Source organism: Triticum aestivum, chromosome 3A (genome assembly GCF_018294505.1).
Source record: "Triticum aestivum cultivar Chinese Spring chromosome 3A, IWGSC CS RefSeq v2.1, whole genome shotgun sequence".
NCBI lineage: Eukaryota > Viridiplantae > Streptophyta > Magnoliopsida > Poales > Poaceae > Triticum > Triticum aestivum.
Genome location: NC_057800.1, coordinates 477,310,370 through 477,324,224, shown reverse-complemented (window position 1 = coordinate 477,324,224; position 13,855 = coordinate 477,310,370). Strand labels below are relative to the sequence as shown.

General features: G+C 42.6%; 1 protein-coding gene across 1 annotated transcript; it reads right to left on the bottom strand.

The window, feature by feature from the left end:
- Positions 1-324: 324 nt before the first annotated feature.
- On the bottom strand, positions 325-2,061 carry LOC123061720 (60S ribosomal protein L18a). Its single transcript, XM_044484938.1, has 4 exons — positions 1,886-2,061; positions 1,667-1,782; positions 1,515-1,578; positions 325-856 (listed from the first exon to the last, which is right to left on the bottom strand). The coding sequence occupies exons 1-4, from the start codon at positions 1,898-1,900 to the stop codon at positions 515-517; spliced, it is 537 nt and encodes a 178-aa protein (XP_044340873.1). The 5' UTR covers positions 1,901-2,061; the 3' UTR covers positions 325-514.
- Between the last annotated feature and the right edge of the window lie 11,794 nt (positions 2,062-13,855).

The window sequence follows — 13,855 nt, the reverse complement described above, 5'->3', positions numbered from 1 at the left end:
TCACCTTCAATGTAGAAATGTTCTTCTACATTGTTGAAAGTTCAACTTTAATTAAAGGCATACAAGACATTGTTGAAAGTTCATCTTCAATTAAAGGTTCACAAAATTAACTGTAGTGAAAAATTAGCTGAAAGCCGGAGAGAACAAAAATCAAGGAAAAAGGAAAAACAGAGCGGTAAAGATGGAAGAGTTACAGTTAAGCGCTGTTACCATAGTGACATGATTTTATTTCAATATCAAGTTAAGCACTGTTACCAGTGACATGATTTTATTTCAAAATCAGCATGGGCGATCGTAAGAGAAACTAGACACGAAAACAGAACAGACTTCAAACAGATATCTATATCAGGTACCAATAGATTGTATGCAGATTACTGATAAGAACACAATCAGAAGGTCCACCAACCATGTCTTTAACCGATAAATAAGCAACAAAACGCTTGTCTTCATGCATCAGAAGATCCAACATACGAAGAAAACATTTCAACTCTTAACAGCATCCACCACAGCCCAATCACATGAACAAGTTCGGCCTCGTTGCCTTGTAGGTGGTCTTCAGCTTCCTGGTTGGTGGCCTGACCTTTTGGTACACAAGGGGGAACTTGATCTTGGAGTTGTGGAACTGCTTGGTGTTGTCTCTCTTGCATAGCTTGAAGTTGACAGTCGCGGTCTTGATGATCTGAATGCAGGGGGATCTCACACGGTGGCGAGAGGCCATCTCAGTGTACATCTGCTCCACGGCACCATTTAGTGTGGTGTCACGGTACTCCTTGTACATGTTGTGGTAGCCAGTCCTGCTCTGGTAACGCAGCCAAATGCCATAGTTCTTGATCGTGGTTGGGTTCTTCTCAAAGATCTGACAAAAAAAGAGTAATTCAGTGCATAAGTAACAATCACATGCCATAATTGAGTAAAAAAGAATCAGTGAAAAAATCAGGTTCCAATTGGTTCCCAAACAAAGAAACTATGGATTAACACCAGTCAACCACAACATACACATAACACAATTAGAAAAAGGAAAAATCACAAATCAGAAAGTATACGTGACCGCATAATAGACAGCTCATATGGGTCCCTTCAGATGAAACGGGATGTGGCAAAAAGAACTCACAGAACTTTTGCGGTACAAGTCCTTGTAGTGAATACAAATTATATTATGCAAAACAGAGCCTTCGCACATCAGAATGAAGTATCAGAAGTAATTTACGCATAGATAATGTAAATACAACTACAGATGCATATTTTCGCAAGAAAATCGCATACATAGTGATCACAACAAGATGGAAGGGGCATCACTGCATATTCAAACACAACTAGAATGATTTTATGTTGCATTCCGACTAATAACGCCACAGAGAGTACAGATAAAACTACCGATGCAGTTGTAAGAGTGGGTCGATAAAAGGGGCTAATTAAGCCGCTCTCGGTTGGTAATTGTAATGTACAGGAAAGAACCAGAAGGTGGGACATAATCCATGCTCATGGCAAAACATAAGACGAGAAAGGCCCAATACCTCGTTGATGGCGAGCATCTGGCCGTTGCTCTTCTTCACCTTCTTCAGCTTCCTCAGGAAATACCTGCACAGACGCGACAACAGCATCAGAAATACCGAATCGAAAACGAACAGATCCTTCAGATGTCGCGAGGCGACGGGGAGGAGCTCACCAGAACTTGCTCTTGGCGCGGACCTCATTGGTGGCCCAGAGCTTCATGCGGTAGATCTTCGGCTGCTCATCGCCGGGCGTCGGCAGCGCACGACCCACCACCTGGTACTGATGGAACTGCACACGCACGGACGCGTTGAGACGAATCAGAAACACGGATCAAGGGCGGACACGGAGGCGTCGAGGATAGCTACGGCCGGGAGGCGGCAGTGGAACTTACCCTGAAGGCCACCATTTCCGCGAGCTCTGTGAAGCCCCTAGCCTAACCTAACCTAAGGAGATGGGGAGAGCAGGAGGCGGCGGGCGAAGGAGGCGTCCGTGAGAGGGAGAGAAGCGTTTATAGGTGGCGAGCTTGGCTGTAAACCCTAATGGGCTTTCTCCGTGTCGTGGGCCTATTTTTTTTAGCTTGTGGGTCTACTGTTCCGCTCTTTATCATAGATCCCCTGCCATTGGCCCAATGTGTTAACGCGGGACTTCACATACAAGAACGTGTATGTCTCAGAAATAAAACATACAAGAAAGTGTTAACAATACAGAGATACGTGTTTCTCCACACACACACACAAAAAGAATACGTGCTACTAAAAAAACAAAGAGATACTGCTAAAAAAAGATTATTCTCCAAAAAAAAGATAACTCTCAAGAAAGATATTTATTTTCTGAAAAAGTGACATTTCTTTTTCTAAGAGAAGACAAAAGTTGTTTCTTAAATAAAAACAAACAAACAATTTTTTGCTAAAAATAAAGAGATAATATTACTAAAGACAAATTAAAGATAAAAAAATATTATTATTGTGCTCTCTTTTTTAGAATACCTTCAAGATAAAAAATAATTATTTTGTGCTCTTTTTTTAGAACACCTTGTTGAGTTCCAGTGCTACTTTACCTCACTCAAATTTAAGGGTTACGACCCAGGGTGCACGACATCAGCTGCGTGTGTCACTTCGACCATTATTACGTCATGCATCATCATGTGCATACATGGCGCTGCCACGAGGGGCATCAGACGTCTGCATGCCCATTGTGCGGGAAGGCGTCGGACAGAACGTGTGCTCGATAAGATTACCTAATAGACTTATCTCCGCTATCTTATTTATCTTAACATGCAAAATATTCGTATTAGCAACCATGTCATCTCAGAAAAAAATGTGCACCCCGGCATTCCTTATGACCTCATGAAGCTACATCACCTTCTCACGTCATTACTTTTTTCAGAACTCGTCTAGCACAGTGAGTCCCTATCATCTTCACCACCACTCCTTAGAGCTTCCCCTGCAGGTCATCTCCATCACATCCGGTTGGGAAACAAATTATGTGGAGACGTACTCCACGCACACTCCTGTGCATACCTGATGTGATTTGTCTTCACGTGCCCGAGCTCAGCATCCGATGGCACCCTATCATGATCAGGCGTTGCGGGCGGTCACTGCTCGGATCGTGTGCAACACGTCCTTCTGGCTCAGCTCCAATTACTCATCTCCATTTGATTGTGCGTGATCCCTATACGACCGGGACTGAAAAGACAGGTCATGGCCAAGTGATAAAGGTAAATCAGACAGATCTCCGGGTGGGGGATCCCAAGCTAAGTGTCTAGGTACGATGGTAACGGGTGAAAAGGCATTTCCAGCCTTAAGTGTTTTGGTGTTGATGACAATGCAATTTACGAACTAACGATGTGCCTAATCTACACATGTATACTCTATAGGGCACAACACGGTTGGGCACCCCTCCGGATGGAAAGAGCAAAGACAACATTTCCAACGCTTTTATTTCTTCGGTCGTAGGAAATATGTACTATTAAGAGGGGGGGTCCGCATTAGAAGATATTGGGTGAATCAAACACATACACATCTACGTATTGCACCGACATATATCCTTCCAATTTGAGGAGAGAGCCTCTCATCTAACCCATGCAGAGAAACCTGCCCAGAGCAGTTGTACTGCAGGTAGCAGCGGTTGTACCGCCCCCTATGTGGAGTGCCCTCTGCTACTACCACCCAGACGATTGTACCGCGTGCAGAGGTGGTTGTACTACTTAGTTTACTAGAGGTTCAACCGCACATTGCACTAGGGTGTGATACCCAAGTGGTTGCTACCCGATTGTTCAAGAAGTCACTTTGCTACCGATACAACCAGGTCAAGGCCGGTTGTACCACTCGGGACTTAGCAAACCCCAGACATTGTCTTGGGTGATTATACTAGTGTTAGTACCGCTCAAACCACCGCGATAGGGATGAATCCTTCGGGGTGTGAGCGACACAAGGGTAGTGGCACAACGGTTGTTCCGGGGAATACTCGTTCTCCGGTACAACTGGGCATGTAAGTGTTGGGGAACGCAGTAATTTCAAAAAAAATCCTACGCACACGCAAGATCTACCATGGTGATGCATATCAACGAGAGGGGAAGAGTGTTGTCCATGTACCCTCGTAGACCGTAAGCGGAAGCGTTATGACAACGCGGTTGATGTAGTCGTACGTCTTCATGATCCGACCGATCCTAATACCGAAAGTACGGCACCTCCGCAATCTGCACATGTTCGGTTCGGTAACGTCACATGAACTCTCGATCTAGCTGACTGTTGAGGGAGAGCTTCGTTAGCACGACGGCGTGATGACGGTGATGATGAAGCTACCAGCGCAGGGCTTCGCCTAAGCACTACGACGATATGACCGAGGTGGATTATGGTGGAGGGGGGCACTGCACATGGCTAAGGGATCAATGATCAACTTGTGTGTTCTAGGGTGCCCCCTTGACCCCGTATATAAAAAGAGCAAGGGGGGAGGCCGGTTGGCCCTTGGTGACACGCAAGGAGGGGAGGAGTCCTCCTCCTAGTAGGAGTAGGACTCCCCTTTCCTAGTCCTACTAGGAGGAGGAAGGGGAAAGGAAGGAGAGGGAGAGAAGAGAAGGAAAGGGGGGCGCCGCCCCCCTTCCCTAGTCCAATTCGGACTAGAGGGGAGGGGGCGCGCAGCCCTGCCTTGGCCGGCCCTCTCTCTCTCCACTAAGGCCCATGTTGGCCCATTAGATCCCCCAGGGGTTCCCATAACCCCCCGGCACTCCGATAATTATCCGGTGACCCCCGGAACTCATCCGGTGTCCGAATATAGTCATCCAATATATCAATCTTTATGTCTCGACCATTTCGAGACTCTTCGTCATGTCCGTGATCATATCCGGGACTCTGAACTATCTTCGGTACATCAAAATACATAAACACATAATTCCGATTGTCACCGAACGTTAAGCGTGCGGACCCTACGGGTTCGAGAACTATGTAGACATGACCGAGACACGTCTCTGGTCAATAACCAATAGTGGAACCTGGATGTTCATATTGGCTCCCACATATTCTACGAAGATCTTTATTGGTCAAACCGCATAACGATATACGTTGTTCCCTTTGTCATCGGTATGTTACTTGTCCGAGATTTGATCGTCGGTATCTCAATACCAAGTTCAATCTCGTTACCAGCAAGTCTGTTTACTCGTTCCGTAATGCGTCATCCCGTAACTAACTCATTAGTCACTTTGCTTGCAAGGCTTATAGTGATGTGCATTACTGAGAGGACCCAGAGATACCTCTCTGATACTTGGACTGACAAATCCTAATCTCGATCTATGCCAACTCAACAAACACCATCTGAGACACCTGTAGAGCATCTTTATAGTCACCCAGTTACGTTTTGACGTTTGATAGCACACTAAGTGTTCCTCCGGTATTCGGCAGTTGCATGATCTCATAGTCATAGGAACATGTATAAGTTATGGAGAAAGCAATAGCAATAAATTAAACAATTGTCGTGCTAAGCTAACGGATGGGTCAAGTCAATCACATCATTCTCTAATGATGTTATCCCGTTAATCAAATGAAAACTCATGTCTATGGTTAGGAAACATAACCATCATTGATTCAACGAGCTAGTCTAGTAGAGGCATACTAGTGACACTCTGTTTATCTATGTATTCACACATGTATTAAGTTTTCGGTTAATACAATTCTAGCATGAATAATAAACATTTATCATGATATAAGGAAATATAAATAACAACTTTATTATTTCCTTCAATCTCCCACTTACACTAGAGTCAATAATCTAGATACATTGTAATGATCATGTTTTGCTCATGAGAGAGGCTTAGTCAACGGGTCTGCAACATTCAGATCCGTATGTATATTGCAAATCTCTATGTCTCCCTCCTTGGCTTGATCGCGGATGGAATTGAAGTGTCTCTTGATGTGCTTGGTTCTTTTGTGAAATCTTGATTCCTTTGCCAAGGAAATTGCACCAGTGTTGTCACAAAAGATTTTCATTGGACCCGATGCACTAGGTATGACACCTAGATCGGATATGAACTCCTTCATCCAGACTCCTTCATTTGTTGCTTCTGAAGCAGCTATGTACTCCGCTTCACACGTAGATCCCGCCATGTCGCTCTGTTTGGAACTGCACCAACTAACAGCTGTTGGGGACGCAGTAATTTCAAAAAAAAAATCCTACACACACGCAAGATCATGGTGATGCATAGCAACGAGAGGGAAGAGTGTTGTCCACGTACCCTCGTAGACCGGAAGCATTATGACAACGTGGTTGATGTAGTCGTACGTCTTCACGATCGACCGATCCTGGCACCGAAGGTACGCCACCTCCGTGAACTGCACACGTTTGGCTTGGTGACGTCCCACGAACTCACGATCCTGCAGAGTGTCGAGGGAGAGTTTGATCAGCATGACGGCGTGATGACGGTGATGATGATACTACTAGAACAGGGCTTCGCCTAAGCACCGCTACGATATGACCGAGGTGGATTATGGTGGAGGGTGGCACCGCACACGGCTAAGAGATCAATGATCAACTCGAGTGTCTATGGGGTGCCCCCCTTCCCGTATATAAAGGAGTGGAGGAGGGAGTGGGCCGACCCTCCTATGGCGCGCCCCATGGGGAGTCCTACTCCCACTGGGAGTAGGATTCCCCCCTTTCCATGTAGTAAGAGTAGGAGAAGGAAGGAGGAAAGAGGGAGAAGGAAAAGGGGGGCACCCCCCTTCCTAGTCCAATTCAGAGCAGAGGGGGAGGGGCGCGCGGCTTGCCCTGGCAGCCTCTCCTCTCTTTCCACTAAGGCCCATAAGGCCCATTAAACTCCCCGGGGGTTCCGGTAACCCCCCGGTACTCCGGTATATGCTTGAACTTCACTCGGAACCCTTCCGATGTCCAAACATAGTCATCCAATATATCGATCTTTACGTCTCGACCATTTATAGACTCCTCGTCATGTCCGTGATCAAATCCGGGACTCCGAACTACCTTAGGTACATCAAAACACATAAACTCATAATACCGATCGTCACTGTACGTTAAGCGTGCGGACCCTACGGGTTCGAGAACTATGTAGACATGACCGAGACATGTCTCTGGTCAATAACCAATAGCGGAACCTGCATGCTCATATTGGTTCCTACATATTCGACGAAGATCTTTAGCGGTCAAACCGCATAACGATATACGTTGTTCCCTTTGTCATCGGTATGTTACTTGCCCGAGATTCGATCGTCGGTATCTCAATACCTAGTTCAATCTCGTTACCGACAAGTCTCTTTACTCGTTCCGTAATGCTACATCCCGTAACTAACTCATTAGCTACATTGCTTGCAAGGCTTTTTTTTGAACAACACAAGGGCGCTCAAGGCGCCATTCATTCAAAATAACATCAATTTACATGATTAATGGCATACCCCTGTTGTAATACATCTGCAATAATTTGCTCCAGGGAACAATGCCATTGCTGATATTCAAATGTACTACATTTAATTACAGCCTTTTGATTTGGATGAAATTCTTGCGAATAGGCTAGCTTTGCTGCTTCATGAGCCTTAGTGTTGTGATTTCTACTGACATGAAATACCTGAACATTACTAGAGGCTGTGAGTGCACAAAATCTGTTAGAAGACCTCTGATAATCCAATGTCCGGGCTGCAAGTTAGGTTCCCTTGCTGCTGCCGCCTTGGCCAATGTGAGATTATCTGTTAAAATGGCTGCTTCCTGTATTCCTGACCTGTTTAAAATTATAGCTGCTAATTTGATAGCTAGAGCTTCAGCATGAATTGCCGATTGAGCATTCATGGCCGTTGCTGCAATCTTGACATGCCATCTTGATTGTCCTTCTTGCACCTGCATGTAAATCCCTAGACCTGCTTTCCCTGTTCCTGTTGTGTTTGCTTGCTTCTGTTCATTCCACGCCACATCTGTGAAGACCTTAATTGGTGTTGAGAGCTCAGTGTTGTCAATTGTACTTCCTTGGGTGTGCTTCCTATCTCCCTGTTCGTATTTTCTTTCTCCTCCAGAAGCTACTGTTTCCTATACAATTATATTTTGTTCGAAAGACATACTATTTTTTATAGCTTGAGCAACAGAAAAGACATGTGTTGGACAGGCATCTTTCTTCTGGAAAAGTTTTTCATTTCTAAATTTCCAAAGGCACCACATAAAGGTGAAAATATTGCTTAAAGTGGCGTGTGGATGATTAGAATTAGCTAAGTTTAAGATGATGTTAACTAAAGAATCTGAGTTCTGGCTCAACATGTCAGATTTAATATACCATGGTTTTGCAAACCAAGCTGCTCTAGCAAAAGCACAGTCAAAAAAATGTGCAAATCATCCTCCTCTAAACCACATCTATCACAAAGCTTACTAATGTGTTTTGAATACTTACCTGCTCTTTTTCCTGTAGGTAGAGCTTTCCTAAGTAGCCTCCATGCAAAAGTTTGTATCCTTGGAGCTATTTCTCTTTCCTTCCAAACTTGTTTTAAGAGTTCTTTTGTGTTATTGGATAAAGTTCTGGGTCTTGGCTCTCCTTCTTCTTGCATGGCCTGCAGACAAGTTTTGTATGCACTTTTTGTAGTGAATTTCCCTGTTGGAGTGGGCCTCCAACATAATAGGTCTTCACCTTCCTCCTGAATGATTGGTACCTGTTTAATAGTGTTTGCTATATCAGGATCAAACAGAGTATCTATGAGGTTAGTATTCCACAACTTGCAAGGCTTATAGTGATGTATATTACCGAGAGGGTCCAGAGATACCTCTCCGACAATCGGAGTGACAAATCCCAATCTTGATCCATGCCAACTCAACAAACACCATCGAAGACACCTGTAGAGCACCTTTATAATCACCCAGTTACGTTGTGACGTTTGGTAGCACACAAAGTGTTCCTCCGGTATTCGGGAGTTGCATGATCTCATAGTCATAGGAAGATGTATAGTTATGGAGAAAGCAATAGCAACAAACTAAACGATCATCGTGCTAAGCTAACGGATGGGTCAAGTCAATCACATCATTCTCTAATGATGTGATCCCGTTAATAAAATGACAACTCATGTCTATGGTTAGGAAACATAACCATCATTGATTCAATGAGCTAGTCAAGTAGAGGCAAACTAGTGGCACTCTGTTTGTCTATGTATTCACACATGTACCAAGTTTCCGGTTAATACAATTCTAGCATTAATAATAAAAATTTATCATGATATAAGGAAATATAAATAACAACTTTATTATTGCCTCTAGGGCATATTTCCTTTAGTCTCCCACTTGCACTAGAGTCAATAATCTAGTTCACATCGTCATGTGATTTAACACGAATAGTTCACATCTTTATGTGATTAGTTCACATCTCCATGTGACTAACACCCAAAGGGTTTACTAGTGTCGATAATCTAGTTCACATCGCTATTTGATTAACACCCAAAGAGTGATCATGTATTGCTTGTGAGAGAAATTTAGTCAACGGGTCTGCCACATTCAGAGCCGTATGTGTTTTGCACATTTTCTATGTCTATAATGCTTTGCACAGAGCTACTCTAGCTAATTGCTCCCACTTTCAATATGTATCTAGATCGAGACTTAGAGTCCTCCAGATCGGTGTCAAAGCTTGCATCGACGTAACTATTTACGAAGAACTCTTTGTCACCTCCATAATCGAGAAACATTTCTTTATTCCACTAAGGATAATTTTTTACCGTTGTCCAGTGATCCACTCCTGGATCACTATTCTACCCTCTTGCTAAACTTATGGTGAGGTACACAATAGGTCTGGTACACAACATAGCATATTTTATAGAACCTATGACTGAGGCATAGGGAATGACTTTTCATTCTCTTTCTATTTTCTGTCGTGGTCGGGTTTTGAGTCTTTACTCAACTTCACACCTTGCAACACAGGCAAAATCTTGTCAAGGTATGTACTTATTGAAAATATATCAAGCGTCTTGATCTATCTCTATAGATCTTGATGCTCAATATGTAAGTAGCTTCACTGAGGTCTTTCTTTGAAAGACTCCTTTCAAACACTCATTTATGCTTTCCAGAAAATTCTACATTATTTCCGATCAACAATATGTCATTCACATATACTTATCAGAAATGATGTAGTGCTCCCACTCACTTTCTCGTAAATATAGGCTTCACCGCAAGTCTGTATAAAACCATATGCTTTGATAACTTTATCAAAGCATATATTCCAACTCCGAGATGCTTGCACTAGTCCATAGATGGATCGCTGGAGCTTGCTCACTTTGTTAGTACCTTTAGGATTGACAAAACCTCCTGGTTGCATCATATACAACTCTTCTTTAAGAAATCCATTAAGGAATGCAGTTTTGACATCCATTTGCCAAATTTCATAATCATAAAATGCGGCAACTGCTAACATGATTCAGAGAGACTTTTAAGCATCGATACGAGTGAGAAAATCTCATCGTAGTCAACACCTTGATCTTGTCGAAAACGTTTTGCGACAATTCGAGCTTTGTAGATAGTAACAGTACTATCATCGTCTGTCTTCCTCTTGAAGATCCATTTATTCTCAATGACTCGCCAATCATCGGGAAAGTCAATCAAAGTCCATACTTTGTTCTCATACATGGATCCCATCTCAGATTTCATGGCCTCAAGCCATTTTGCGGAATCTGGGCTCATCGTCGCTTCCTCATAGTTCGTAGGTTCGTCATGGTCTAGTAACATGACTTCCAGAACAGGATTACCATACCACTCTGGTGCGGACCGTACTCTAGTTGGCCTACGAGGTTCGGTAGTAACTTGATCTAAAGTTTCATGATCATCATCATTAGCTTCCTCACTAATTGGTGTAGGAATCACTGGAACTGATTCCTGTGATGAACTACTTTCCAATTCGGGAGAATGTACGATTACCTCATCAAGTTCTACTTTCCTCCCACTCACTTCTTTCAAGATAAACTCCTTCTCTAGAAAAGATCCATTCTTAGCAACTAATATCTTGCCTTCGGATCTGTGATAGAAGGTATACCCAATAGTTACTTTTCGGTATCCTATAAAGACGCACTTCTCCGATTCGGGTTTGAGCTTATCAGAATGAAACTTTTTCACATAAGCATCACAACCCCAAACTTTAAGAAATGACAGATTAGGTTTCTTGCTAAACCAAAGTTCATACGGTGTCATCTCAATGGATTTAGATGGTGCCCTATTTAATGTGAATGCAGCTATATCTAACCCATAACCCCAAAAGATAGTGGTAAATCGGTAAGAGACATCATAGATCGCACCATATCCTATAAAGTACTATTACAACGTTCGGAGACACCATTATGCTGTGGTGTTCCAGGTGGCGTGACTTGCGAAACTATTCCACATTGTTTCAAATGAAGACCAAACTCATAATTCAAATATTCGCCTCCGCGATCAGATCGTAGAAACTTTATTTTCTTGTTACGATGATTTTCCACTTCACTCTGAAATTCTTTGAACTTTTCAAATGTTTCAGACTTATGTTTCATTAAGTAGATCTACCCATATCTGCTCGAATCATCTGTGAAGGTCAGAAAATAACGATACCCGTCGCGAGCCTCAACACTTATCAGATCGCATACATCAGTATGTATTATTTCCAATAAGTTAGTTGTTCGCTCCATTGTTCCGGAGAACGGAGTCTTAGTCATCTTGCCCATGAGGCATGGTTCGCAAGCATCAAGTGATTCCAAAAGTCCATCAGCATGGAGTTTCCTTATGCGCTTTACACCAATATGACCTAAATGGCAGTGCCACAAATAGGTTGCACTATCATTATTAACTTTGCATCTTTTGGCTTCAATATTATGAATATGTGTATCAGTACGATTGAGATTCAATAAACCATTCACCTTGGGTGTATGACCACAGAAGGTTTTATTCATTTAAATAGAATAATAATTATACTTTGACTTAAATGAATAACTGTATTGCAATAAACATGATCCAATCATATTATGCTCAATGCAAACACCAAATAACATTTATTTTAGGTTCAACACTAATCCCGAAGGTAAAGGGAGTGTGTGATGGTGATCTTATCAACCTTGGAATCACTTCCAACTCTCATCATCACCTCGCCCTTAACTAGTCTCTGTTTACTTTGCAACTCCCATTTCGAGTTACTACTCTTAGCAACTGAACTAGTATCAAATACTGAGGGGTTGCTATAAACACTAGTAAAGTACACATCAATAACATGTATATCAAATATACTTTTGTTCACTTTGCCATCCTTCTCATCCGCCAAGTATCTAGGGCAGTTCCACTTCCAGTGACCATTTCCTTTGTAGTAGAAGCACTCAGTTCCAGGCTTGGGTCTAGCTTTGGGCTTCTTCATGGGAGCAGCAACTTGTTTGCTATTCTTCTTTGAAGTTCCTCTTTCTTTCCCTTTGCCCTTTTCTTGAAACTAGTGGTCTTGTTAACCATCAACACTTGATGTTATTTCTTGATTTCTACCTTCATCGATTTCAGCATCGCGAAGAGCTTGGGAATTATTTTTGTCATCCCTTGCATATTATAGTTCATCACTAAGTTCTAGTAACTTGGTGATAATGACTAGAGAACTTTGTCAATTACTATCTTATCTGGAAGATTAACTCCCACTTGATCCAAGCAATTGTAGTACCCAGACAATCTGAGCACATGCTCACTGGTTGAGCTATTCTCCTCCATCTTGTAGGCAAAGTACTGTTAGAGGTCTCATACCTCTCGACACGGGCATGAGTATGAAATACCAATTTCAACTCTTAGAACATCTTATATGCTCCGTGGCATTAAAAACATTTTTGAAGTCCCGGTTCTAAGCCGTAAAGCATGGTGCACTAAACTATTAAGTAGTCATCATACCAAGCTTTGTCAAACGTTCATAATGCGTGCATCTTCTCCTACAATAGGTCTGTCACCTAGCGGTGCATCAAGGACATAATTTTTCTGTGCAACAATGAGGATAAACCTCAGATCACGGACCTAGTCCACATCATTGCTACTATCATCTTTCAACTTCTATTTCTCTAGGAACATATCAAAATTAAACGGGAAGCTATATCGCAAGCTATTGATCTACAACATAGACATGCAATTACTATCAGGACTAAGTTCATGATAAATTAAAGTTCAATTAATCATATTACTTAAGAACTCCCACTTAGATAGACACCCCTCTAATCATCTAAGTGATCACGTGATCCATATCAACTAAACCATGTCCGATCATCACGTGAGATGGAGTAGTTTTCAATGGTGAACATCTCTATGTTGATCATATCTTCTATATGATTCACGCTCGACCTTTCGGTCTCCAGTGTTCCGAGGCCATATCTGCATATGCTAGGCTCGTTAAGTTTAACCCGAGTATTCTGCGTGTGCAAAACTGGCTTGCACCCATTGTATGTGAACGTAGAGATTATCACACCCGATCATCACGTGGTGTCTCAGCACGACGAACTGTCACAACGGTGCATACTCAGGGAGAACACTTGTACCTTGAAATTTAGTGAGAGATCATCTTATAATGCTACCGCCGTACTAAGCAAAATAAGAAGCATAAAAGATAAACACCACATGTAATCAAAATATGTGACATGCTATGTCCATCATCATTTTGTGTCTTTGATCTCCATCTCCAAAGTATCGTCATGATCTCTATCGTCACCGGCATGACACCATGATCTCCATCATATTGATCTTTATCAATGTGTCGTCACATGGTCGTCTCGCCAACTATTGCTTTTGCAACTATTGCTATCGCATATCGATAAAGTAAAGCAATTACATGGTGCTTGCATCTTATGCAATAATGAGACAACCATAAGGCTACTGCCAGTTGCCGATAACTTCAGCAAAAACATGATCATCTCATACAACAACTTAT

Bases quoted from the DNA above. Each gene is read 5' to 3' on its own strand.
- LOC123061720 (XM_044484938.1), bottom strand. The intron at 1,579-1,666 runs GTGAGCTCCTCC...GCGTCTGTGCAG, and splicing joins CGCGCCAAGAGCAAGTTCTG to GTATTTCCTGAGGAAGCTGA. The intron at 857-1,514 runs GTATTGGGCCTT...TTTTTTTGTCAG, and splicing joins AGATGCTCGCCATCAACGAG to ATCTTTGAGAAGAACCCAAC.